Source organism: Panthera leo, chromosome E2, assembly GCF_018350215.1.
Source record: "Panthera leo isolate Ple1 chromosome E2, P.leo_Ple1_pat1.1, whole genome shotgun sequence".
In the NCBI taxonomy this organism is placed as follows: domain Eukaryota; kingdom Metazoa; phylum Chordata; class Mammalia; order Carnivora; family Felidae; genus Panthera; species Panthera leo.
Window position 1 is genome coordinate 17,669,716 of NC_056693.1, and position 27,176 is coordinate 17,696,891.

Sequence of the window (27,176 nt, forward strand, 5' to 3'; positions counted from 1 at the left end):
ACTGTGAGATCACGACCTGAGCCAAAGTCAGACACTCGACAAACCAACCGACTGAGCCACCCAGGCGCCCCACATTAGCCTATTTGATCCATACCACAGTCTGATGACTTAGGTCTTTGTATCATCCTGATTTCACAGATGAAGAAACTAAGGCTCAGAGAGGTTAAATGACTTGCCTAAGGTCATACAGATAACAGGTGGTCAACCTGGGATTTGAACTCAGGCCATCAGGTTTCTAGATCACATTCTTTCTAACATGGTACTGTGGAGTGACTCAGTATGTCCATAACCTCATGGGTTTGCTCTCTCTAGCAATCCTGATTAAATGTAGTCTAGTCTCCACAACCTTCCAATCAGAGCAATGCCTTCAAACCTTTCCCGAGGAGAAACTGTGGACATGCCAGTGTCCATACCTGCATGTGGTCCTAGGATATGTCCAAAGCCCAGGGGATTTAGAGGTTCCAGTTGTCAGTGTCAGGAGACAAGAAACACAGCAAACCCACCTCACATGACACTTACCATGAGGTAGACTCTGTTCCAAGTGCCTTTCATATGTTAACTTGTTCCTGCTTCATAGGAACCTGGTAAGGTAGGGCTAGAGATCCATTAGCCCTTATCCACAATCCCCAAATGCAAAAGCGGCCTGAAGACTGAAAGATGTTTCGTGCGTTTGATGTGAAAATGTAATTGGCACCAAAAGTTCACCTGAACTCATGACGTGGCCGCTTATGGTCTTAATTTATCCCAGTTAGTGTGAATATTCGGCTATTTCACTGAAGAGATATTAATGTTTGTAATTATGTGACATCCATTGGGATTATCATGTAACATATGGCATTTGCACAGTATGACCATTTGAAATTTCAAAATCTGAAATGCACCTGGCCCCAAGCCTTTTGGATAAGGGACTGTGGACCTATATAATTGCCTCCACCGTAGAGTTGACAAAAATGAGGGACAGAGAAGGATACAGTTTCCCAGGATCCCACACATAATTATTCTTACCCGGACAAAGCCGAACTCATGTTTGACAGCAGTGATGGTGATTCCAAAAGCGCGCATTGTGACAAAGCGCACGGGCTGCCTCCCTCCAGAGCAGGCGATCCACAGCTGGAAGGCAGGGAGGCCACTGGGTAGGGCCTGAGGGCAATGGCTCAGGATGTAGGTACATCCCCCAGGCACAGGGAAAGAGTAGCCATCAAAAGTGTAGATGTATGGTAGCCCGGAAGCCCAGCAGGTACCCCCTGGGATGCCCCCCTGCCTCTTACTAGAGACACCCACTATCTCTGATTTGGCCTGAGACGCCATTTTGGACCCAGACACAGTTTCAAGTTCTTGTTTTGCCGTAGTCACAGCCTCTAAGCCTGGTTCAGTCCCTGCCACCACCTTGAGCCCCAACTTGGCCACTGAGACCGTTTCTGACCTAGACCCAGACACTGTCTTGGGTTTGGACTCTGGTTCAGCTATGGGCATTGGCAGGGGGAAAGGTACAGGTGCCGATAAAGCCACAGTCAGGGTTTCAGGAATTGGTTCTTTTACAGACAGAAGTCCAGGTTCTGGTTCAACCAAAGCTATAGATTCAGGCTGAGGTTCATTCAAAGCCCCTTGTGCAAACCCTGGATAAGCCATGGTCACTGCTACAAGTCCTGGTTCTGGTTCAGGTGTGCTTTCTGATCCTGGTTTGGCCACTGCCATGGTTTTAGAGCTGGAGATGGACGCTGTTTCGAGGTCCTTCAGAGATATCGTCTTGGAACTGAACACGATGTCAGACTCAAATGTGGTCTTCGTGCTGGCCACACACTCAGGTTTGTGCTTTACAAGATGACATGTGGTCCCATCGGAGCATGCGTGGTCCTTACAGGATCCTGGGAACCGGAGTGGCATCATCAGGGAAGACTCTATGAGGGGATAGGATTCTGTGGGAGGGTTCAGATCTTCTTCACTCAGAATATCTGGGGATGAGATGATATGAAATGATGCAACAGAACTGGATCCTGGCATTTAGCCTCATCCCTTTCCTGCCTCTATGCTCTAGGCCTCCAGGGTTCCTGGAATTGGAGACTCAACATTCATAAGCTATCAGGGTTCCAAATCTAAAATGAAGTGGGCCTATATCGGCAGAAAGAGAAGGGTGGGGCGGAAGGACAATACAGAAATGGCCAACACAACGTGGGTACAGAACAGAGCTGTGATGAGCTGGAGAGCACACACTCCCTCTAAAGACACCACATTAATTATTTAAAAGTCTATGTGCCAGTAAATCTAAACATATCTGTGGGTCGATTTTGGCCAGTGAGGGCTTCCAGCCTGCCACGTCTAGCAGCCTTAAGAATTGTGTGTGTGTACAGCGAAGGAAACAATCAGCAAAACTAAAAGGCAACCGACAGAATGGGAGAAGATATTTGCAAATGACACATCAGATAAAGGGTTAGTATCCAGAATCTATAAAGAACTTATCAAACTGAACACCCAAAACACAAATAACCCAGTGAAGAAATGGGCAAAAGACACGAATAGACACTTCTCCAAGGAAGACATCCAGATGGCCAACCGACACATGAAAAAATGCTCAACATCACTCGTTATCAGGAAAATACAAATCAAAATCACAATGAGATATCACCTCACACCTGTCAGAATGGCTCACATTAACAACTCAGGCAACAACAGATGTTGGGGAGGATGCGGAGAAAAGAGGATCTCTTTTGCACTGCTGGTGGAGCCACTCTGGAAAACAGTATGGAAGTTTCTCAAAAAATTAAAAATAGAGGGGTGCCTGGGTGTCTCAGTTGGTTAAGCATCTGACTTCAGCTCAGGTCATGATCTCACGGTTCATGGGTTCGAGCCCCACATCAGGCTCTGTGCTGACAGCTCAGAGCCTGGAGCCTGCTTTGGTTTCTGTGTCCCCCTCTCTCTCTACCCCTCCCTTGCTTATGCTCTGTCTCTCTCTCAAATATAAACATTAAAACATTAAAAAAATGTCATTAAAAAATTAAAAATAGAACTAACCCTACAACCCAGCAATTGTACTACTAGGTATTTATCCAAGGGATACAGGTATGCTGTTTCAAAGTATGGAAAGAGCCCAAATGTCCATTGATGGATGAATGGATAAAGAAGATGTGGTGTATATATACACAATGGAGTATTGCTCGGCAATCAAAAAGAATGAAATCTTGCCATTTGCAACCATGTGGATGGAACTAGAGAGTATTATGCTAAGCGAAGTTAGTCAGAGAAAGACAAATATCATATGACTTCACTCATATGAAGACTTCAAGATACAAAACAGATGAACGTAAGGGAAGGGAAGCAAAAATAATACAAAAACAGGGAGGGGAACAAAACATAAGAAACTCTTAAATACAGAGAACAAACAGGGTTACTGGAGGGGTTGTGGGAGGGGGGAATGGGCTAAATGGGTAAGGGGCATTAAGGAATTTACTCCTGAAATCATTGTTGCAGTATATGCTAACTAACTTGGATGTAAATTAAAAAAATAAATAAAAAATAAAAAAACCTATTCATTTCAACAACAACAACAACAAAAGAATTGTATGTGTGTGTGTGTGTGTGCATGTGTGTGTGTGTGTGTGTGTGCACGCGCGCGCATGTGTGCTCTGTGAGGATAGTCACTCCATCACCCTATTTCCCAGGAAGAGGAGTTATTTTTTCATAGCTATTGATGCATGAAGCTAGATATATACAAAGTGAACTTTTAAGAAATCACTTTGTTCTGAGGGGTTTGCATATTTCCCATTCAAATGGAATACAGAGTTTTGGAATGGATTAGAATATGAACTAAAGTAACAGCTCCCTAGGGTAGGAATATTTCTACGTTGTACATTGTTGCATCTCCAGCGCCTAGAACAGGTCTAGCCTAAAGTAAATCTAAAAAAAAATGTGGAAAATTAATAATAGCAAACATTTATGCATGCCAGGCACTCTTCTATTGACTCATTAAAAAATATTTTTTTTTAACACTTACTCATTTTTGACAGGGACAAAGCATGAGCAGGGAGGGGCAGAGAGAGAGGGAGACACAGAATCTGAAACAGGCCCCAGGCTCTGAGCTGTCAGCACAGAGCCCATTGTGGGGCTGGAACTGCGAGATCATGACCTGAGCCAAAGTAGATCGCTCAACTGACTGAGCCACCCAGGCGCCCCAATTAACTCATTTTTTTTAATGCCACAACAACCTTATGAAGGTGTTGGTATTATTATCCACAGTTAATAGAGGAGAAAGTTGAGGTTCAGAGAGGTGACCTGACTTGCCCAAGATCACACAGCTTGTAGTAGGATTTGAATCCAGACCTTTTGGCTCCAAAATCCAACTCTGAGCCAATTTTAATAAGTGATTTGAAGTCCACATTTTCATTTCTAAGAAACTCCAGTCTCTCTCTGACTGTCCTCTCTCTTTTCTCTCACCTCCCTGGTCTCCCACTGTTTTTCCAGACTGGGAGAGATTGAGGGGGGGAGCTCCCTAATTCCAGGGAGCAAAAATTCATCAGACTGCATACTTAAAATTGTACAATTAATTGTGTATCTTAGAACCTACTTAAAATAAAAAAGCATTGAACTCAAGGAACTAATGGGTGGCAGAGGAAAAGAATAAGTAAGTATATGGAAAGTGATATGACTTGTGAAAGAAATCAGGGAACGGCCAGAGTTTGTAAGGGATGAGAAATTACGATTTTAAGTTGAGCAATCTGAGCTCAATAAGAAGGTGGCATTTGAGCAAAGACCTGAAGGAGGTGAGGGAGCTATCATAAAGACATCATGGGGACAGTCAGTGTAGAGGCCCTGGAGGAGGGAGAAGAAAGTAAGGTGGCTAGTATGGCTGGAATGGAGTGAGGGAAGGGCAAGAGTGAGAAGAGATAAGATCAGAAAGGTAATGAAAGCAGATTGTATGGGACCACATAAAACACTGTAAGGACTTTGCTTTTGCTGGGTATAATAATAATTGCGTGGAAAGATTCTGAGTAGAGGAGGGAGTGATTTGCATTTAAAACCTGCCTCTCTGGCTGCTATGTCAGCAATCGAAGGTAGTGTTATGATTTTCTCCGCCCCTGATATCCTGGAATCCCATCGCCTGCTCACCTTCCGATTGTCTTGGGCGCGAGCGCTGCTCACTCACGCTTGGCTGCCGCGCAGCTTGGGTCCCGAAGCCAGCGCCCGGGGCGGTGCCGAAGCTAAGCACGCCCACGGGCGTCCCGCGAGTCTCCAGGAAGTGCACTACTCCTTGCCCAGGCCCATATGCCACCTCAGTCCAGGCGAAACCCTGAGTGGGGGCCTGGCTTTGACCAGAATGCTGCCCGTGATGCGGCTCGGGGCCGCCGGGGATGAGGCGCCAGTGCAGGTTGGGCAGCGGCTGCCGATCTAGGAGCACCAGGGTGGGCTCACGCGCCACGAGCACCGCCACGTTGGAAAAGCCCGGCTGCGCGGTGAGCGCGAAGCTGCGGCTGAACGCGTCCACCGGGGGCAAGAGAGCGAAAAAGGGATTGTATGCGACGCCCCCGCGGGCCGCAGCCGCAGCCAGGAAAAGCACCTGCAGGCGGGCGGAGGAGCGCAGCACCAGGGGGCGCACTGGGTCCACCGCGAAGTGCAGCACGGCTCCAAGGCCCAGAGCCCGCGCCCCTTTGGCACCGCCCCCCCAGAAGTTCAGGCTGCCCAAACTGTCAGCAGCCACGTACACATGATCTCTGGGTCCCGGAGCCGCGGGCGCGAACGGGGGCACGGCGTAGACGCGGCCCCAGTAATCCTGGGGCAGCAGTTGTTCGGACACGTGGCCACAGGCCTTATCTCTCGCTTGCAGGCAACTGTGGCCAGCCAGCAGCGCGACGGGATGAGTGGCCACGACGCGGGTGCCTGACAGGTCACCTGCGCTCTGCACCTGCAGCGCCTGGAAGGGCTCAAGATGTACGAGGAGGGGCCGGCTGGCAGCATGCTCGACGCCATCCAGCAGGATGGGCACGGGAGGCGTGAGGCGCAGGCGCGTGGGCCTAGCGCCGGCTACCACCGCAAACTCCTTGTGCCGGTCGTGGGGCTGCAGCGACGGCGTCACCACCACGTAGCGAGTACCCAGCAGGCGGCGCGGAAGCGCTAGTGCCGTGTCTAGGGAGGCGCGTCCACGTGCGTTCACCACTGTCACTCCCACCGGCCGCGAAGCTGCTAAGCGCACCGCTCCGCCCGCTTCCCGCCGAGAGCCCTGCAGTTCCACGGCGCCGGGCAGCCGCACCAATGCAGTGATGCCTGGCAGCAGGCTCAGCGCGCGCCGAAAGGGCGGTCCCCCCACCGGGTACGCCCTCACTTGCACAGCCGTCGGGGGCCCCTTCGTGGGTGGCGACACGTACAGCCGGAAGTTGGGCTTGTCGGCGCCCCCATTCTCCAAGAAAGCCGTGATGAAGTAACGGCCCTGGAAATCCACAACTGCAGCCGTTGGGCCTGAGAGTAAAGGAGGGAGTCAGCACAATCTGTTGGATTTGGCCGCCAAATACATCAGGTTCTAATCCTGACTGCCACTCACTAGCCATGTCAACTTGGGCAAAGTACCTAACCTCTTTGGGCCTTAGTTTCTTCATTTGTAAAAGGAGGTCTTGGCAGAGCTATGAAAATATTAGATGAGATAATATATGTAAAGGCCATGGAACAATATCCGGTAAATATTAACTTAAAGTAATGTTGCTTCCTTTGAACCATCTGTCACAGAAAGGCCTGCTCAGCCCCCTTCCCACAACTGGTTCGGCCAATTCCCTGCCACAGAGTCTACCAAAATAGTCCCTGGTTTCAGTTGGCCAGGGCCCACGAAGCTCCACCGTGGTCAATTTTCTGTTAACAGAACCATGTCAGACAGCCCCAAACCCCAGCCAGCACAGCCAGTCCCTTGCTGCAGATCCAGACCAGCTCACCAGTTTTCTGCATCCCTCATGGATCACTTACCCCACAGGAAACCCAGGGCACCAAGGCACAGAAGGGCAGGTGTGAGGGCATCCATGGCCGGGCGGGGGGATGGACAGATATGGGTCAGTCGGTTGTCTCTCCTGCCAGTCTGCCTCCAAACCCTTGCACTGCAGCAGCAGAAGAGGGTACAAGGGGAATCCCAGAGAAGGGCTCAGGCTTCAGAGCCCAGGAAAAAAAAAGGCAAGGCTGGAGGTCTCACCTGCAGGAGCTGGACTGAGGCCACAGTGTGGGGACATTTATAGTCCCAGATGCCTGGGCCTGGCCCTCAGCATCCTCCCTGGGTCAACACCCGGATGTCCCCATCAGTACTGGCTCCGTTCTGACTTGGTGCCATCGATTGTAATGAGGTCTAATTATGCGGGTGGGAGCGGGGAGAAGGGGCAGATGGAGGAATAGAGGGGGAGGGACAGAGAAAAAAGGGGAGGGACAGATATGGGGAGGTGAATTAGGAAATCAAAGTGGGCAGAGCAAGACTACCATGGCTTCCAAGAAAAGAGGGACAGGACTCCTGAGCCTGCCAAGGACAGAGAGGCTTCAGGCTTGAACTTTTGGGGTCCTGGGAAGGAGGGGGCAGGAGCCTGGACTCCTAGATTCTGAGGAAGAAGGGGAATAGACACGGGACTTCTGTGTCTGAGGGAGGAGGGGACCGGGGACCTGAACTCCTAGGTGGCAGAAGTGGCAGAGAAAGTGACAGAGGCAAGAGAGGACACCATGTGCTGGATATAGAGGTCTGGAGGATATGGGGTGGAGCTCCCCAAGGGAAGACAATGGCTTCCACGTGACTCCCCTCCTTCCAGAACGTCCTGAGCTGGAGGACAATGCAGTTGCACCCTCCGTGGAGGATCCGGGAGGACGGACAAGGCTAGAACTCCAGACAAGGAAAGGCAAGGGACCTTGGGTACAGTTTCCAGCCCCTTCTCCCCCAGGTTCTGGGAGCCTGCAGCCCTAGCTCCCTTCTCCCCCCAGAATCCTTGCCTTTGGTAGGGAGTGTAGGGGGAGAATTCAGGAAGGAATTATCTCAATAGCTTCATTTCTCACCTGCTTGAGATCCTTCCCCTGCTCTTCAATACCAGCGGAGGAGGTGAGGGAAGGCTCCACCAAGGGCACAGGGAACAGCGTTGGTGTGTAAAAGGGTGGACCTTTCAGGGAGTGTTTATTTCCTTCCAGCCTGAGGTGGGAAACATATGTGCCGGAGATGCAGCCGGGAGCTGGTTGCTGGGGGAGTGGGGCAGGGGGGGAAGGCCTAAACCGCCAGGCTGAGTTGGAACTCTTGTCCCAGGAACCCAGGAGAGCCATAGAGGGTTCTGTGTGGAGAAGGGTCAGGTTTGGCTCTACGAAGTTTCCATGAACCAGAGTGGGAGACTGAAGCCAGGGGCCCAGGAGGGGGGAGACGCAGGGACCCAGGTGGTTGAGGCCAGAGCTAGAATGGGGTGGGTTGAAAAAGGAGGAAGAATAAGTGGGAAGGCTGCTCAGGAGGCTGAGTGGAGGTTGCCCTGAGAGGACCTGGGAAGAGGGGCAGGTTTGGGAAGAGGTTAAGGCCAATGAGGCATCCAGTGGATGTGAGAGGCCTGGGGGCTGTCCAGGAAGCCGAGGGAAGCCAGGTTTAGGAGAGGGGCCAGCGCTGGGGACAGAGATGTGGGGGTCATCAGCAGAGAAGGAAAACGGAAGCTTGGGGCCACGTGGAGAGGTGACGCCCCAGAAGGAGGTGACCGCGGAAGCAGGAAGGGGATCAGTTCCCAGCCCTGGGGGCCACAGCATTTAGGATGAAGAGGAAGTTCCCAAAGATCTGACGTTTTAACCAGAGGACTGGGGAGAGTTGAAGTGCACTCCAGGGGTTCCACAGAGTTGAAGCCAGAATATACCCAGAATAAAGTCCTTTGAAGTCTCACATTTTATACTCTCCATTCTTGCCAATTTTGCATTCACTTTCATCAGCCTATCCATGTGAGTTCTCATATAAAGATTTTCACGTACTTACCGGTGACACCCATTAACCTACCCTTGTGCAACCCCCAACAGTGAAAATCTTCAAGTGGAAATGGAGCTCTAGATTCAGTCTGTGGCACTGAGCCTCCTGGCCAGTCTCCTGGTGCACTGGGATGTCTGTCACCCAAGTATTCAAGGCCCTTCATAGCCTGCCCACAGTGACCCCTTCCAGAGGCAGCCAAGCCTCCCACCCTGGCTTGCCTGTTCTTTGCCATGTGTCCCTAGCCACCCTTCCCATCACAGACAGCTAGATCTTTCTAAAGTCCAAACCTGACCCAGTTCCTCCCCGGTGGCTCTCTAGTGCCTCTGGAAAGGAGTCACAGCTCCTCAGCATGGTGGCTGGTATCCACCCACTCCTTGGGCTCACTCATCACTACCCACCCCCCCTTCTTCTACCCTGTGCTCCAGCTACACAGAACTTCGGCCAGCTCTCCAAGAGTACAACCCTCTCTCCCTTTCTTGTGTTTTGCACATGATGTTCTCTCTCCTTGGGAGACCCTCTCTTCTCCTGGCTCTTTTTGTATATTCCTCACGTACGCAGGGCCCAGTGCAAAATGAAAATGTGGAGTCCTTTGTTCAAAAATTGTTAAGAATTTTGTGATGGCGACAGCAGGGCGTTCAGCCAAGCACAGGGCCCTTCTAAATGTGAGGTGCTATGGGACTGCACAGGTCATACTGCTATGAAGCTGGCCCTGCATTCGGGAAATCATAGACTCTCCCCACCTCCTATGCCAGGCCCAGTAAGGAGCCCATTCTGGGCTCCCAAAGTCCTTTGGGTTTAGACAGGTCCTAATCAATCTTGCCTGTGCTTTCCCCATCCCGGCACTCCCCCACCCTGGGATGCCATTGCCTGGTGAGGATGTATTTCCTCCACTGGACTGGAACTATGTGAAGGTGGGGTGTGGGGCTGTGTTGGTCACCACCGTGTTCCCGGCGTCACCCTGTACAGGTCTGGGCAACACCAAGCACTGACCACCCATCCTTGCTTTTGTGAAGCATGACAGACACTAGGGAGGAATCAAAGGCAGAGGCCATGCTCATGTTCAACCCGGAAGAGAAACATCCCTTTTCGGAGGATCCCTTTATCTGACTCTCCCGTATATGTGCCCATGGACAGAGCTGTGAAAGCCTGGCATTAGCTCAGGCCCGGCAAGGAAGGGATCACAGACACTGAGACACTCGGGGCCTGCGTTAGATTAGCCGCACCCAGACACATAGGTTGAATGTGACAGCATGCAGACGGGGGAGTGTCCTGGTATCAGGACTACAGTTACTTCGAAGAAAACGCTCCAATAGCCTGGAACTTTGGTTTCAGGGAACCTGGTCTCAAAAATATGCAAGGCATTCTGAAAGCCACACAGGGGGTGGGCCGCGGAAGGAGTAGTAGCCCTCCCTACGTTCAGGAAATTGGTGCACCCCGCTGGGCAGTGTTGGACAAGCTACATTTTAACTTTAAAGTCTAGATACATGTGACCATTTGTCCATAGTAGTACTGTTCCTGCATGGTGCTGGGGGATAGTCCAGGCACCCTCTTGCGGAGGCAGAGGGATCCATGCTAGAGGAACTAGCCTGCCCGCATGTATATTTTCCCACATTCCTGTCTTCCAAACTTGTAATTAGCTACCGCTTGGTGTGTGGCCCCTTCCAGGCCTGCATTTCCTCGTGCCCACATTCCCTCCAACCAGCCACAGCCTCTGCCTTGGAGAGCCAACGTCCACTGTCTGCTTGGTACCTGAACCTGGAAAAGGTTCTTAATTCCCACGCTTCCTCATCTAAGGGCTGGATCCTTGGTATCAGACACCAGGGCCCTACAGCTCTTCCTGCCAGTCTCTGCAGTCTTGTCTAAGAGCTAGGTTATTGGATAGGGTCCACATTGTCCTCCTCCGTATAGGGGATAGAGGCCTCTGGTGAGGTAGCCTCAAGTCTCTCTCCAGTCCATCCACTTCAGGCCCCAACCTGATCTGGGTCAGCCTTCCGCCTGGACTACCACAGTGGCCCCTTCCCTGGGCTCCCTTCTTCACTTCTGTCCCCCGTGTGCAAATAGACCTACCACTGGAGCTTCCTGAAGATCAGGGGGCACGACTCTGTTCAAAACCTCCAATGGCTTCTCATGCCACTTAGAAAATCTGGACTCTTCCCAGCAGTCTACAAGGTCCTGCATCATCTCCGCCTTCACACTTTCCAGCCTCAACACAGCATCCTTCCCTCACCCCACCTCAGCACCCACTTCAGTCCCTTTTATTCACCACGCATCCCTCAGCCCCTACACTTCTGAACAGCATGTGCACGAGGTACCCTTTCCACCCCCTGTGTAGTTGACTCCAACCTGAGCATCCTTCAGATCTCAGCTGAGTAGTCACTTCCTCCAGGAAGCCTCTCTCAATCTCTCTTCTTGGGTCAGGTCTCCTGGTTATAGGGTCTCACAGTTCCCATGAATCTCTCCTGAAGGCTCCCCTCCCCGTCACCACAGCAGCTTTACACTTGCTTGTGTGATTATTTAACATTTGTTTCCCCACCAAATGGTGAGATATGTGAGGTCAGGACCTGTGCCTATATTTTCTCAGTACTGAATTCCCAGTACACTGCACGAGTAGGCACACACTAAATTGTTTAGATTTAAAAAAAGGGTTGAGGAATGGTGCGCTCTGGCTCCCCCTCATGCCAGCAACTGGTATTTTGTAGCTGGCACTAGATCTCCAATCTTCCCCCTCCCTAGGCCCCCCCCTTGGCCAAGACACCTCACGCTCCCTGCTGGCTTCACCTGACCTCAGCCACCGAGGGTAACAAACAAGGACCTCATTATGCTGCTGGAGGAGCTGCTCGGGAGTCAGATCAGGTCCCTGGGACTCAGGTTGTTCCCACGGCCAATGGAAGATCATTTTCAAAGCCTACACCCACCAAGAAAACTTAAAGAATCTAGGGTTCTATCCCATGAGGACGAGGTCATGTGTACCAGGTCATGCGGATCGCCAGCCCAGTCTTGGGCCCTCTTCACCATGCCCCTCACACTAGCATCACTCCAGAGAACACTCAGAGGACTTAAGTCCTTCTCCCCCACCCCCATCTCTGCCTTTGGACCCACCACCACAGGTGGACTGGGGCCAGAGAACACTATTCCTTTTACTGCCCGTCTCATTCCTGGATCTCCAATGAGGCCTGGTGTTACCAAGGCCCAGGGTTTGGGCTTCCAAACCTCCAGGTCTGGTGCCTGAGAGGGACCTAGGGCAGCCCAAGACAGAGTAAGGACCAGCCTTGCAGAGACATAGGGCTGAAAGGTCCAGATCAATCTGGACCAGGCCTTAGGCCCACAGAATCACAGGGTCTACACTCCCTAACTACACTTTCTTACTTCCTACTCTCAAATCAGCTGAATCTGGCACCTGCCCAACCAGCCCCCTAACACTGCTCTCACTGAGGTCACTGTGGCCTTGGTATCATTAAACACAATTGTCACTTGGGTCTGACTTGCCTGGTTTGCTTCACTCTGTCCCTCCATCTGCTGCTCCTGCTTAGTCTCTGTCAGGTTTTTCTCCCTGTCCCTTAAATATGGGAAGTCCCATAGGCTGTCTCATGACCCTGATGGTCTCCATTCCCCATTCCCCATCTCGGATGATAGAGCCTCTTTTCTGTTCCCAGCTCCAGCCTCAGACCAGGGTCCCGAGGTCTCCTGGCCACCACCCCCTGGACGTCCTCTGTCCCCACCCCCCGCATTCACCAAGTCCCCCCCTGGCTTCAGCATCTTCCCCAAACCTGCACCTCCTTCCTGGTTCTGTATCAGGTGGCTCCACTGTCCCCTCCCCTGGCCAGAGCCCTGGGCCTCACCCTGGACACTTCCCTCCCCCACAAGCCCTTCAGCTCCATAACCCATCCATTCAGCTTCCTCTCTCACCTACCCCCTGCTCTTTTCCCCCAGCCCTGTCCCACTCCAGCCTTGTCCTTACCCACCTGGGTGCCTGCCTTGGCTTCCCCCAGGCTCCCAGCCTCAGTCTTCCCCTCTGGTCCACCCTCCTCATGACAGCTGGAAAGATCTTCCTAAAGCCCAGTCCCGCCCTTGTCCCTCCTCTGCATAGATCCTCCATGGATCACCAATACTATCAGGCCAGTCTGATATCTTCAGCCTGGAGGTTCTGGACTCTGCTCACCTCTCCTGCCTTGTTTCTACCACAGTACCTCCACTGCCTGGCATTTACTAAGTCCTTGCTTGTGTTGGGCCCTGTGCTGGGAACAGCTTTCCCTTTCTTCTTGGCCTAATTATCTCCTTCGGAGGTCATGCTCAGATCTCATCTTTCCTCCAGGAAGCTTCCCTGACCACACCCTAGGCTGAGTCTGGCACCTTTCCTGGGCTCCCGTAATCTCCTAGGCTTCCCTCATCACCACATCTTGGATCGCTCCAAACTGTCACTGTCTGAGAAGGCCTTGAGGCTGTCTGGGTCATGGCAGCATCATCCAGCACAGGGCATGCCCAGGGAGCACGCTCAGGGAATTCTGTTGACTGAATGGATGACCATCCTTAGCCTCATCCAGGAACCTCAGACAGAATGGAGCAGGGGTCTCTCCCCAGAGGAGGCATTCCCAACTCCAGACCCCTGCACAATCCCCCCCCCCCCAAACCCCACAGACAGAGACAAGGGCAAGGGCCTAGGCCCAAGCTTAGAAAAATAGGACTTTCTTGTTGTGCCCCGGTGCCCCCGACACCCTCCCCATCAGAGTTTTAAAAACCGTGAGCAATTTGGTGAGTCTGAGGCCAGGTCCCACAGGGTGCCTGGGTCCTCCCACCCCTGGGGCCAGAAGGGCCGTAGAGGTGGGTGCGAGGCTAGGGTCCCGTGGGTTCGTGGCTGGGCCTCCAGGGCTCACAGTCCAGCTGGACCACGGTGTGGGCCCTGGGCACAGCAGGCTCAGGGGCAGGCGGGGCCGGTGTGGGGCCCAGGGCGCCGTTGGTCTGCGAACAAACACTGCTGACAGGTGCAGGTGCCTTGGCCTTGCCGGGGGGCTGGCCGCCGTGCACCTTGTAGCGCATGAGCAGCACGAAGATGAAGACCAGTACCGAGGCCACGATGACTCCACCAAGGGCGATGATCATGGTGCCGCCCAGGAAGGGTGCGTGCGGGGCCCCACAGGGCCGCAGCGCCGGCTCAGTGGAGAAGCGGGAGCAGCCCACTGGCCGTGTGGCCGTCAGCCCGGTGGCGCCGTCCTCGTACACCGCTAGCACGCACAGGTCATAGGTGCGGCCAGATGCCAGGTCCGACAACAGGAAGGAGCGGCTGTCGGCGGGAATCATCCTGGAGGGACAGGTAGGCAGGGGTCAGGTCTCTGGCTGCCCGGCACCCACCCTGCACTCTACCCCAACCCTGCAGTCTGGCGGATTCCCCCCGCCCCTTCCACCAGTCTGCTGCTACCCCGAGTTCCCTCTCACCACTGCTCAAATTCCCTTTGATCTGATACCCTTCAGCTGCCTGACTGATAACCTCTGGGTCATCTTATGCTCCTGGCGCCTGCTGCTCAAATCCCCCAGTTTAATCTCCCTCCAGCCCCAGTGCCCAGATTCCCTCCCAGGCTGCTGCCCACTGCTTCTCTGCTCTGCTGCTCAGTTTCACTGGAGCCTCACTGCCCAACTTCCCTCCAGTCCCACCCCCCAGTCTCTCTCTACACCCTCGCTCAACTTCCCATCTTTCCCATCTGCCTCTCCTCCAGTCTGGGCCTGATTTCCCTTTTCCAACTGCCTGACTTTCCTCCAGCGTACAGCTAGAATTCTCTCATCTAACCACCCGATTCCCCCATGCTGCTGATGCCTGATTTCCTTCTAACCTGCCAATGAATGTCCCCCTAGCCCCATTGCCTTATTATTATTATTGTTGTATCTAGGGCCTGCTTTCCAGTGAGCCCTGTCAGCTGACTCCGTTTTCATGAAACTGATGTGCCTCAGTCATCACAGCTGATTTCTTTTTCTCCCTGTTGCCTTATTTCTTCTTCCAGCTCTGTCTCTTGATTCCCTTCTTATCTCTGTTGCCTGGTTCTTATTTATCCTTACCTTTCCCATTTCCTTTTATCCTTAGCACCCAACTCTACTTATTTCCTTTTGCAGCAGAGCACCTTGTGGGAGATTTAACTTGTTGTATAACCTGCTTTATTCCTCAACTGCTTTAATGAGGAAGTTACAGGGAACTCTGTGATTGTCTCTGAGAGGGTGGCTATCTAGAAGAGCACTTGTCTCATCCTCGCCAGGCAAGGTGGACAGGATTTGTGTGATTATCACATGCGGGGCCCTCCATGGAGCCCACTCTCCCTACATGGAGTGCTGCTGTCTGAGAAAAGGAACAGAATAGCTCACTAGATTTCCAGGACTGAAAGGGAAATCAGTTGACGATCTCTTGAGATGTGGGCCCCTGGGGAAGGAAAGTGGACCCAGGAACTGGGTTTATAAGGTGCACACCCCAGGCCCTGGGAAGCCCGATCCTCTACAGCCAGGCCTCAGGGACTGCACCCTTGGCCTAGCCTGGCAGCGGGAAGAGGGAACCGTCCATAGCCATCCATGCAAGTTAGACTTGGGTGAGAAGTGTCAGCAGCATCTGTGTCAGAGCCACCACTACTGGCCACATGTGGCCACAGCAGATGTTCCAAATGCTCTCGGCTCGGGGGCAGAAGATGTACTGATCCACTTCTTGGGGCTTATAAGCCCCAGGTTTTCTTCTACTGTTTGCAACAACTGAATAGAGACGGGAATCCCCAACGGTGGCAAAGTGAATGTTCCTGTTCACCTAGTAGGTGGAGCTTGAACTAGGTTTGATTTGATTTAGAAAATCAAAAATTGAGATGTCACATTAGAACTCTAAACATGTGGAGTTCACACTGCACAAACCCAAAGCCTATTTAGCCTCCTCCGCCATTTTTCCTTTCAATCTGGTCTGAGTTCCTTTGCAGCAGGGCCCCCTCATTTCATTTTCCCCGTGAACTCTGTACCTTCCTGTTTGATCTCCTTTTCTTCTCACAGCATGGTTTGCATCTAGCCCTGTCATCTGGAAACAACTAGTTTTTCTTTATCTTTATATTTGATTTGTCTGTACCCCTCTACCTGGCTCCCCCCGTTAACTTTGGACTCTTCTGGCCTGATTAGTTTTTACTCTTGCTGCCTGATTTCTTTTTTACATCTGTTACTATTTACTTTTGCTGCCTTATTTCTTTTTATCACTGCTGCCAGCTTTCTTTTACCTTCAGCCTCATTTCTCAGCTGTGCAGCAACCTGGGGTGTCAATGGATGTATTTCCAACCCTCCCCCCACCTCAGTCTGCCACCCAAGCTACCCACTGCCTGGACCCTGCACCTGTAGACGAGGATGTCATCGGCTGAGCTGTTGTACTGGATCTGGTACATGCGGATCCCCGGGATAGGCCGCTGATCTGGCCACTGGACAAGAGCAGCTGTGGCCCCATGCTCAGTCACCTGGACACCACGGTCCGTAGGGGGCGCAGTGTCAGCTGCCTTGGCGGAGGCGGAGGCAGAGGCAGAGGCGGCCGAGGGCGGGGTGAGGGCATCAGGATCCCCGTCCCGCGGGGGGTCACAACTGGTGCTGTTGGCTAGCTGGGGGGGTGGCGGGGGGCCCACGGTCAGCTCAACAGCAGCGGTGGCCTCACCAGCTGCATTGGCCGCAATGCAAGTGAAAATGCCACCATCGCCCGGCTCAGTGACCAGCAGCTCCAACGTCCCATTAGGGAAGGCACGAGCACGGCTCGAATTGCCCACCAGCCGGCCCTGGGGTGACACCCAACGCACACGGGGCTCAGGGTCCCCCACTGCCCGGCAGCGCAGGGCAGCTGGCCGACCTGCAGGCACTGCCAGCGGTGGCGAGCGGTGAGTCACCACAGGGGGCTCGCACACAAATTCCTCCTCGCCCACGGCCCAGAAGTAGCGGCCACCCAGAGCGGGTGGGGAGGCACAGGCCTCCAGGTCATCCTCCCTGGCCAGCCTCCGCAGCCACACCAGCTCGCAGTTGCAGTGGAGCGGGTTCCCACCAAAGGCCAGCACCAGGGCGGAGGCAGGTGAGCCTCGGGGCCTGGCTAGCAGCGGCAGGCGGGAGAAAAGTGGGTCGGGCGGGATGGTGGTCAGGCGATTGGAGGTCATGTCCAGCCGTGCCAACTTGTGCAGGCGGGAAAAGGCGCCAGCGGGCACAGAGGCCAGCAGGTTGTGGTCGAGGCCCAGTGTGTTGACATTGCCCAGGCGGCCCAAAGCCTCCCAGGGAAGCTGCTCCAGGTTGTTGTAGGAGAGATCGAGATCCTCTAGTGTCTCGGCGCAGTCATCCAGGGCACCGGCCGCCAGGGCTGCCAGCTGGTTGTTGCTCAGGATGAGGTGGCGCAAGTTGACCAGGCCGCGCAGCTGACCCTCGCCCAGCGAGGTCAGCCGGTTCCCATCTAGGTGCAGGGCACGGAGGGCGCGCAGGTCGGCAAAGGCGCCGGCTGCCACGTGGCGGATGGTGTTACGCGACAAGCTCAGATGCAGCAGGCCGGTCATGTTGGCCAGGTCCCGGCGGCGCACGGCCGCGATGAAGTTGTCCGCCAGGCGCAGCTCGGCTGCCCGGCGGTCTAGCGAGGGTGGCACGAACAGAAGGCCTGCCCCTGGGCACAGCACGCTTAGGGGCAGGGACTGTGTCTGGCAGCGGCAGCGGCGGGGACACGGGCTGGGTGCGGCTGGCTGGGATGGAGACGAGGCGGGGGCCAGCGGCAGCAGGCAGAGGAGCAGTGGAAGGACGGCCATTTCGGGCAGGGGCGGCCTACAGGGAAGAAGGGAGGCATTAGGGCGGGCTGAGGCCAGAAGAGGGGTGCCAGAGGGCATTAGGGTGGTCCAAGACCAGGAGAGAAGGTCACAGTGGGCTGAGAGCAAAAGAGTTGGGTCAAAGATGGTCAGAGAGAGGAGTGGGAGTGGTCAGACACATCAAAAAGCAGAAGAGATGGTCAAAGACTCAGAGGGATGTGTCATGGAGGGACACGGGGAGCAGAAATGGTCAGAGGAAAGGGAGGTAATTAGAGATGGTCAGAGACAGTTAGACAATGGGGGGGAGTGGGCAGAAGGGAAGCCAGAGTATTTTAAATGTGGTCAAAGAGATGGGCAAAGCTGGCCAGAAGGAAGAAGTGGTCAGGGTGGTGGGAATGGCTACAAGTAGTCAAACGTGACCAGAGAAGGGAGGTGGTTAGAGATGGTCAAGAAGATGAGAAGTGGACAAAGGAAGGCACATAGTCAGGGGTGGTGAGATCTAAGAGAGATGATCAGAGATGGTCAGAAATGGTCAAAAGCCAGAGAGGCAGTCAGAGAGAGGAGGAAAGGACAGACATGTCAGAAACAGCTGGAGATAAGGACAGCTGATTAGGAAGAGGAGTACGGGGAGAGGTCATCAGAGAGGAAAGGCAGCCAGAGATGTTAGAAATGATTAGGGAATTCCAGTACTCAAGAGAGACAGAGAGAAGAGAGGTGGTCGGTAAGGGCCAGAGATGGTTGGAATGGCCATAGACTGGCAGTCAGAGTAGGCAGTGGGCAGAGGGCAAGAGTGATGGCAAAAGATGGTCAGAGACAGGCAAACGCTTAGAGTGAGGGGTGGACAAGAGCGAGGAGCTGGTGAAAGATGGTTAGAGAGAGGCACGACGGGCAGAGATGTCAAAGGTGGTCACTGAGTGAAGCAGTGGACAGAGGTGGCCTGAGAGAGAAGCGGTGGACAGAAGTGTCAAAGATGATCGGAGCGAGGAGTGGTGAACAGAGATGGTCAGTGAGAGGAGCAGTGGCTAGGAGAGGTGTCTAGAGACAGATGAGACAGATGGTGGGAAGAAACTGGAGAACAGAGTGAGAGATCAGAGACCTGGAGGTGCCAACAACTGGGGAAGAGGTCACCGGGGCAATGTTGGTCAAATAAATGTCCAGAGAGGCACGGCAGGAGCTGGAGGCAAACCCTTGGTGGTGGTGGTGGGGTGTCTGTTTCCTGGGGAAACCCCAAGGGTGCCCAGGGGGACCTAGCCCTCACTTACCTCCACCCCCAGCCACAAAGTTCCTCCCAAGTCCCTCCCCCGCATGAGGGTCCCCCAATAGCCTTACCTGAGCTGGAAGCCCCCCCCAGGGAGCAGAGTCCTCAGGCTCCAAGAGGTCAGGGGCTAGGTCTCTGGAGGGGGCGCCTGGTCATCCCTTCTCTGTCCCCAAGGCCTCTGCAGAGGGACTGTGCTGTGTCTCAGCCAAGATCTGTGGCCATGGAGTCTGTAGACCTTGATACTTGGGGTCCTAGATCTCCAAATACACGGCTTCTAAAGGGCCAATTTTAGAGACCCAGGCTCCAGTTTGGGTGGGTCAGAGCGAGTGTCTCCTAGCTCTGGTCTTGGGATGCTAAACAGCCAAATGGAGAGTCTAGGGTCTGAGTCTCAAGCCCAGTCCTGGAATCCAATACTTGGGTGCTGGGTTCAGATATTGGGGTGCTGAGTCAAGATTTGGAGGTCTAGAGACCTCCAATTTCAGCATTCGGGTTTGCAGCAAGGACTTCAGGCTCAAACTCAGGTTTAGGCCCCTTGGAATACCGGGGTTCAGATCTTGGAATTTGAGGCCTAAATCTCAGAGTTCAGGTCCCAAATAGCGGGTTCCAGAGTATAGGTATGGGAATCTGATCCCAGATTCAAGGTCCCAGGCACAGAATTCAGAGTTCAGCTTCAGATTTGGGGTTTTAGATGCAAAGTCTTGAGGTTCAGACTCCAAAATTTGGGGTCCATATTCCAAGTCTTGGGGTTCCAGAGACTGAAGTTGAGATTCCAGCCCCAGATATTAGGTGTTCAGGCTCCAGGTCTTGGGGTCCCAGCCCCAGATCAGGGTCTCAGGCTCAGGTTTCCAGATCTCTGGATCCGATCTCGGGGTGCAGGCCCCCGATGTCGGGGTGCCGGCCCTGGGTTTGGGGCAGCGTGGTCCAGGCTTGCTTCCCGGGCTGCGGCGGGGACTGGCCCGGAGGGAGGGGGGCGGATGCGGTGGGGAGGGCGGCAAGGCAGCCCCGGGGGCCGGGGTGGGGCGAGGCCTGGGCGAGGACAGACGGACAGACTGGGACACGCGGGGTGGAGGCACTGCAGCGCAGGTGGGGGCGCAGGGGGGAGGGGCCGCGTTCAGAGACCCCTCCCCCGCCGGGGCCGGGGCGGGGGCCGGGCGGGGGCCGGGCAGGCAAGCCGGGTCCGGGCGCTCCCGCGGCCTCCTCGCCGGGAACCTAGGGCCTCGCGCGCGCCCGCGCTTAAAGGCGCAGGCCCTGCGCGTGCCCGCGCTTAAAGGTGTAGGCAGCCCCCTCTCGCAAAGGCGCGCCTCCAGCCCCACTTCCCATGGAGTCGCCCTGGCGTTGCTTGGGAGCAAGAAAAAAATCCTTGGATACAGAGAGACACAGAGAGAGACACAGAGACTGAGACAAAGAGACACACAGATTGAGAGAGACAGAGACAAAAAGATAAGCAGGCTTAGACTGAGAGACAGGAGTACAATGAGAGAGGCAGATAGAGAGATGGAAGGATACACATATTCAAAGAGAGAGGGAAATACAGAGACCGTGAAATAGACAAGGACAAGACAGAGACAGACGAAGACAGAGACGTCGAAAAAGTCAAAGAGACAGAGACATGGGTGGGTGGAGGGGGTAGGTGGGAGGGGGTAGCAGATACTGAACTGGGGCAACTCAACTGTGAGGATGGGTATGTGTATGTGTGTGTGTGTGTGTGTGTGTGTGTCCAGTTCTTATTCATAGCCCCGGATCTGCCTTACATCCCAAAGCCTTGGGCCCCCAAGCCTCTCTCCTGTCCCCTTGTCTCAGCACCACCTCCCTGGGATGTCCTTTCCTGGGTGGCATTTCCTTACTTGGACCCTGTTCAGCAACAAGCCTGATCTTTCAGGCCAGAGAAGAAACTGCTCCTTCCCAAGCCTCCTTGCCCTGGCTGCAAGGGGAAAACTTGGCTCCCCTACCTTGTGCCCTCTGGAGTTATAGCTTAGACCTAAAGACACACTGGGCAGATATCCCATGGAGGAAGAAAAAGATAGGAAATGGGACAGAGGCAGGGGGCTGGACAGGTTGACCCAGAAAAGTGTCCACTGCCTTCCCCTCTCCCTGACTCAGGTTCACTGCCCCACAGAGGACTCTGCTAGAAATGTACTAACACATGACTCACCAGGTGTGGGGCCTGCCTGTCCAGACTATTGTGAGAAGATAGTGGAGGGAAGGGTGGGGCGTTCCACACGTCTCCCGGCACATGTTATTGCAGGAGGACAGATGTGGGTGGTGGCCTGCATGCCTGCCCTGGGAACTTGGTGATAGCAACATGGAGGACCTGATCTTTGGGACCCCTGGTCTGAAGGGAACACAGTCTTGGCCTTTGGTCATGGCCCTAACCCTGGGGGAACCTGAATGGTCACAAACCACCCCTGGGGATCTCCCTTCTGAGTAGATGAGTAAAGCAACCTTGTTGGGGGCAGGAACATCGATGCACATCCACCCGGGCATCCCTAGCTCTGCTGAAGGTTTCAGAACAGACTTTTGGCTCCTTCCACTCATGCGTATTGAAAAACTGCAGCTAAAATTAACTCAGCTCTAGGGCCCGCCTTTCCAGATCATTAGCAAAGTTCATCAGTGCTCCTGGGCCAGCATAGTGGATATTGGTTACTCAGACACTCAAAAAGAGGATGTAGAAGTCTCAGAGACACTACAGAAGTGGTGGAGGTGGGGGAGATACAGGGAAATGCCAGAGGACAATCCGAGAGCACGCTGGAATTAGAGTTCAGTGGAACTGGATGATTTGGGGGAAATGGGCAGGGGATTGGGGGAGAACGAGGCAGAGGATGAAGAAAGTTAATAGAGGCTGCAGGTGAAGAACAGGTTACCGCTCTGGGCAACTGGGGCTTACTTCAGCTGGGGAACATTAAGGAATCTTGCAGAACACATCAAAATGATGGTTCCCCCTCTTTTATTACCCCCTGCAAGATTTCTTCCTGCTGCATTTATCCACCAGTTGTTACCCCTTTGGGTAATAGTTGTGTCTTTGGTGGGAGAGAGTGGTACTGAGAGCCATCTGAGATCTGAGACAGAAAAGCAGAGAGGGATGCCCTGCATGAAATAACCCGTTGGTCCTCAACATTGTAGTTGTTTTGGGATCGATCACCTTGAACTTAACAATAGATCTCCAGGCCCCAGTCCCAGAGTTTCTGATTTGATACGTCTAGGCGGGGTCAAACGTTTGCATTTCTAACAAGTTCCCAAGTGATGCTAATGCTGCTGGTCCAGGGACCACACTGTGAGAACCGCTGGGTTAAACCGGGGAGCTCTGCAACCTGCATGGAGCTGTCCACCACAGCTGTGCCGAAACCTAGTGGACTGAGGGGACTTAGCATTTTAAGTGTGTGCCAGAGAAACCAGCATATTTAGAGACATAAAGAGGGGTTTGGGAGCAGAGAGGGGCAGAGGCAGAGATGCCGGTTCAACATTTACTGTAGATTTCTGGGCATGGTTGTGTGCTAAATGACACGGCAGCAGAAGTGTGACCAAGGCAGTGTCAGGTCTTGCTTTCATTGAGCTCAAATTTCAAAAGGAAAAAGACACATCTCCAGACAGCCCAGCGTGGTCAGGGCTGTGCTAGGAGAAGCTTGGGCTAGACAGACTGGGACTGTCATGTCAGAGGCCCAGGCCACAGTGGCCAGGGTGTGACAGGGGAAGCACAGGGCAAAGTAACACTTTGATGGCAAAGCACAAGCCAGAGTGGTCAGGGCTCCTGACGGGGGAAGCAGAAAGGTGTGGGGCCCCAGAGGCAGAATCCAACCCTTTAGGCGCTCCCACCCCCTGGGCCCCAGTCAGGGAGGCTTCCTGGAGAGGGGACCTTTATGCTGAGACCTGAAGGATGAGTATGAACAGAGTAGGTGGGCAAAGGGACCTCTATATTACTTGTGTGCCCTCATTCTATAGCATGTGCAGTCTGGGGGGTCCCTGCAATGCTCGAGTAGTACCGTGCATGTGTCTGCATGTGCTATAACCCCTCATTAGCTCCTGCAAGGGTATCCTGATGGGATGGTGTTTTGGGGGGTTCCACTTAATTGCCGCATTTACTTAATTACAACATCTGGAGAAGGGGACAAAAGCAGCGGAAACAGCCACAGCAGGAAGAATGAGGTTAAACTGCCTGAGAGCTGAGGGGGCCTTGGGGGAAGAGGACTGCTCATATGCATGCACAGAATCTGCCTGAATATACACAAATACACACGGGGGACACATCCATATTCACACACGCACATCACGTACTCAGAGGCTCACCAGAACACAGAATACAGCAGGCGCATGGAACACATATACACCTGGCTTCCTGTTCAAATATAGGGGACACACACATGCACAGACTCACACTCAGACATGTGAGAGATCATATGTGTAAAAACACATTCTGCACAGATTCTCTCTTGCATGCATGTGTGAGCCACATTCCCACATGTATACACAAGAAACATTCAGAAAGTCGTATCAAATACCTATAAGGTATTCAAATCAATGAAGTCTGTTAAAAAATCACTTTATAAATAAACTTAGGCCCTCTTCAAGTTGGAGGTTGTTTGAGCAATCATGGATGGAGGTGGTGTCCCCTTATCCTCAACTAGTCCCTGCCAACCCAAGCCTAGCCAGTGGGGTTCATTGGAATTAGCTCAGCTTTGTAATTAGCACATGAATTGATACTGAGGACTGGGAATTCATTTTATTTTTTTTAAGTTTATTTATTTATTTTGAGAGAAAGAGAGAGAGCATGAGCGCAGGGCAGAGAGAGAGGGAGCGAGGATCCCAGACAGGCTCCGCACCATCAGCACAGAGCCTGATGTGGGGCTTGAACCCACAAACTACAAGATCATGACCTGAGCTGAAATCAAGAGTCCGATGCTTAACAGACGGAGCCACCCAGATGCCCCAGACTAGGAACTGGCTTTAAAGATTAGGTCGGAAGGTGCATTTCCATACGGATGGGTCAAAAGAGAGGGGCAAGAAGACGAGTGCATACTCCCCACCCTCCCAAACATATACACTAACCACCACTGTAAATCAGACTGATGGGTTCCAGGCAAGCACTGACTTCTACAGGGCAACCACAAGATCCTGTGTATGAGGTTCTGCTTAGCTATGGTGGAAGACCTAACGTGAGGCTCAGGGTCTGCTTTAATGACTTCCACCTGTCAACGTGGAAGAAGACTTCCATAAGAACATGGGGACAAGTTTACATTTGGGCAAAGAATGGAGTGGAATATACCGATGAGTTTTAATTAGTAAACATATAGCCAGTGGGCCACTGTATGAAAACGCTATGTGAAAGCCTGAACACCACAATTGGGGATTAGAGTTTCATTTCACAGAATGACAGGGGGTGCTCAAGGTTTATTGATATCAGGGGCCCAGAGAGGAAGGGTCGGAGTATCAGTAAGTGTAATGTCAGCTACTGTAACAAAGAACTCCCTTGATTTCAGTGACTTCATACAATAGTTGATTTCTTGCCACAGGTGTCCTGCTTGGTTGGCATCTGTCCTCCATCTGGTGACTCACACAGCAGACTGGTTAGTCTTGTGCCTCCATCATTTCCTGGGGCTCCAAATTATCTGCTTCCACCTGGCAAATGGGAGGAGAGAGGGTAAAGAAGTTTCACCAGCTTCTTAAAAAGCTTGGCCCAGAAGTGACCCTCTATAAACCTCCCTTCTGCCCATATTTTATTGGAGAGAACTAATCACATAGCCACCCAGATGCAAGGAGGGCTGAGAACAAATCCCCAGGCTGGGCAGCTTCCTGCCATCGTAGTTATGCAGAGTGTATGGATGAAAATGGACCCAACATCAACCACCACCAGATCCACAACCTCAGGGGGAAGCAGCAGGAAGAGGCTGTGGGATCTCCTATTCACTACACCGAATCCTGCTCCAGGGAGAAGTCTCAGCCCCACGCTGACCACCCACCCACCTACCCTGGTCCCGGCCTTTGGGGTGGGTGATCACAAATTTGACTCCTTTGAGGGCAAAGTGAATCTGGCTTGATTTGATAAATCTCTAGGTCAGTGCCGAAAGATGATAGTGAGTATCCAACACTTTTTTCCCCCCAAGCATTTATTGAGCCCTCACTGTGCCAGGCCCAGTGCTGGGAACACACCTGTGAATCAGGCACAGTCCAGGCTTTGGAATTTTGTCTCCTCATAAGGCAGAAAGAGAACAGGTAGTTTCTGGACCTGTGTTTGTCGCTGTGATATTCCATTATGAACAAGATTGGGGAGAGGGAAGGGACAAAGAAATCACCAGGTCTGCCTGCCTGTGTGTGATGGTGGGGTTGGGAGTGGAGGTTCAGTGAAGGGATGAGGGCAACATATGAGGACGAAGTCACCTGGACCAGAAGGGGGTACATAGGTTTGAACATAATCCCTGTATTATCTGTGTGATCTATCTATCTATTATCTGCAGATCTGTGTGCTAATCATTAACCTAATGATTCCAGCTCCTAACACAAACCACTGTTGATTCAAGTGCTAATCAGAAATCCGATCTCTGTGAACACAAACCTGTGCTGATTCATGTGCAAACTGTAAATCTATGCTGACTGTAAACTCTGTCCTGGAGCAGGGCTAAATCACAAACTTGGGCAGGAACACTAACCAACAATCACCAACTCAAAAAGATCCACATGCTAATAGCCATTTTGAGTTGGTTCATGTGCTAATTAGTATCTCGGGATAATTTAACTGAATGATCAGAGGTTGTTGCAGTCTTGGGGAAGAGAAGTACTGACTCTGAAGCCTGACAGTCTAAGTTCAAATCCCAGGTCTGTTACAGACCAGTTGAATTGACTATGGGCAAATTATTCCCTTCTTTGGGCCTCAACTTCATTCTTCATTCATTCCTTCAAGAGGCGGGCTGGCTGATAGCACCTCATATGGCTGTTGGGAGGATTAAATAAGATAATTCATGTAAGAAGCTGGGAGCAGTGCCTGGCACAGATGTGTTTACTCTATAAGTACTAGCTGTAATAATGATAACGATAATATAGAGCCAACAGTTACTGTCCTGATTTCATTTAATCTTCATAGTGGCCCCTACCTCCAACTTCTTCACCACCACCACTCTTCCTTGGCCCATGTCTGGAAGCCTCACCATCCGGATGGGCTTCCCAGAGGTTCCCAGGGCAACCCAGAGTCCCCAAGTCCCGTCCCCGCTGCTGCTCCTCTCAGCACTATTCCCAGGTCGGGACGCAACCCCTCAGTCGCCACTAGGGGGCAGCAACACACCGCTCAGCCGCTGCGCGCGCGGCGCATTGTGGGGCACGTAGTCTCGTGGGTGGTTTAAGCGGTGGTTCCAGCCAGGGAAGTAAACTACATTTCCCAGAAGGCCACGCGACACCCTCTGCCTCACCTTGCTCAAATCTGGGGGCTGAGACCTCACCCCCACCGAGAGCGCGCCTCCGGAGCGGCGCGGGGAATTGTGGGGTGGCGGAACGGGGGCCCGCGCCCCGTGGAGGAAATGCTGCGCCGGCGCGGGCGGTTGGTCTAGCCAGATAGACCTTAGCGGGTGGGTAGGGGCAGCAGCTGTTCAGTCCCGGGAGTCGCCGCAGCTTTAAAGCAACGGCGTGGGGGCGTGGGGTGCTGCGCAATCCCCTACTCAGGGAACTGCGAGACCAGACCCCCGCCGCTGTGTATGCCCTGGAGCCAGCTCAGCCGCCTGCGGCTCTGCTGAATCTCCCCTAACCCTTGCCGGCTCTCGAGACTGTTCATGGCGCTTCAGTCTTAAAAGAAAACAATCCCTTCCCCTTCTTTTCTCTCTTTTCCTTCACAGTTACCCCCTCTCCCTCCTTTAAAAAACAAACAAAATAAACAACAACCCCCCCCCCCCCCATTATGGTAATGTTCAACCGTGCACACGGGAAGAATGGGGTAATGACCCTCCAGGTACCCAGCACCTTTCTTCAGCAATTATCAACGTATGGCCAATCCTGTTTTATTTTTTCTGCCTCCCTCCCTGCAGAATTAGTGTAAAGCAAATCCCGGACGGCATATTTCATCCACAAATACTTTTATATGTATCTCTAAAACACAAGGTTCTTTCAAAAAAATAACACCTTTATCACACCTAAAAACAAATAATTTCTTAATTTTATTCAGTATCCAACCTGTCTCCAGATTTCCCTGATTGTCTTATAAATGTCTTAACTGTTGACTGGTTCAGATCAGAATCCAAACAGGATCTGTGCATTG

The 27,176-nt window shown here is 52.9% G+C and overlaps 1 protein-coding gene and 1 long non-coding RNA gene across 2 annotated transcripts; both read right to left on the reverse strand.

The window, feature by feature from the left end:
* Window positions 1-13,613: 13,613 nt before the first annotated feature.
* On the reverse strand, window positions 13,614-19,923 carry LRFN3 (leucine rich repeat and fibronectin type III domain containing 3). The gene is made up of 3 exons (XM_042919050.1): window positions 19,018-19,923; window positions 16,265-17,707; window positions 13,614-14,225 (listed from the first exon to the last, which is right to left on the reverse strand). The coding sequence occupies exons 2-3, from the start codon at window positions 17,689-17,691 to the stop codon at window positions 13,760-13,762; spliced, it is 1,893 nt and encodes a 630-aa protein (XP_042774984.1). The 5' UTR covers window positions 17,692-17,707; window positions 19,018-19,923; the 3' UTR covers window positions 13,614-13,759.
* Window positions 19,924-24,308: 4,385 nt separating this feature from the next.
* On the reverse strand, window positions 24,309-26,224 carry LOC122208282. Its single transcript, XR_006197176.1, has 2 exons — window positions 26,026-26,224; window positions 24,309-24,556 (listed from the first exon to the last, which is right to left on the reverse strand). It is a non-coding gene; the product is annotated as an uncharacterized LOC122208282 (long non-coding RNA).
* Between the last annotated feature and the right edge of the window lie 952 nt (window positions 26,225-27,176).

Excerpts from the sequence above, each read along its gene's own strand:
- LRFN3 (XM_042919050.1), bottom strand. The coding sequence starts at position 17,691 with ATGGCCGTCCTTCCACTGCTCCTCTGCCTGCTGCCGCTGGCCCCCGCC. Across the intron at positions 14,226-16,264 it reads GATGACATCCTCGTCTACAG|GATGATTCCCGCCGACAGCC; the intron begins GTGCAGGGTCCA and ends CTGTCCCTCCAG.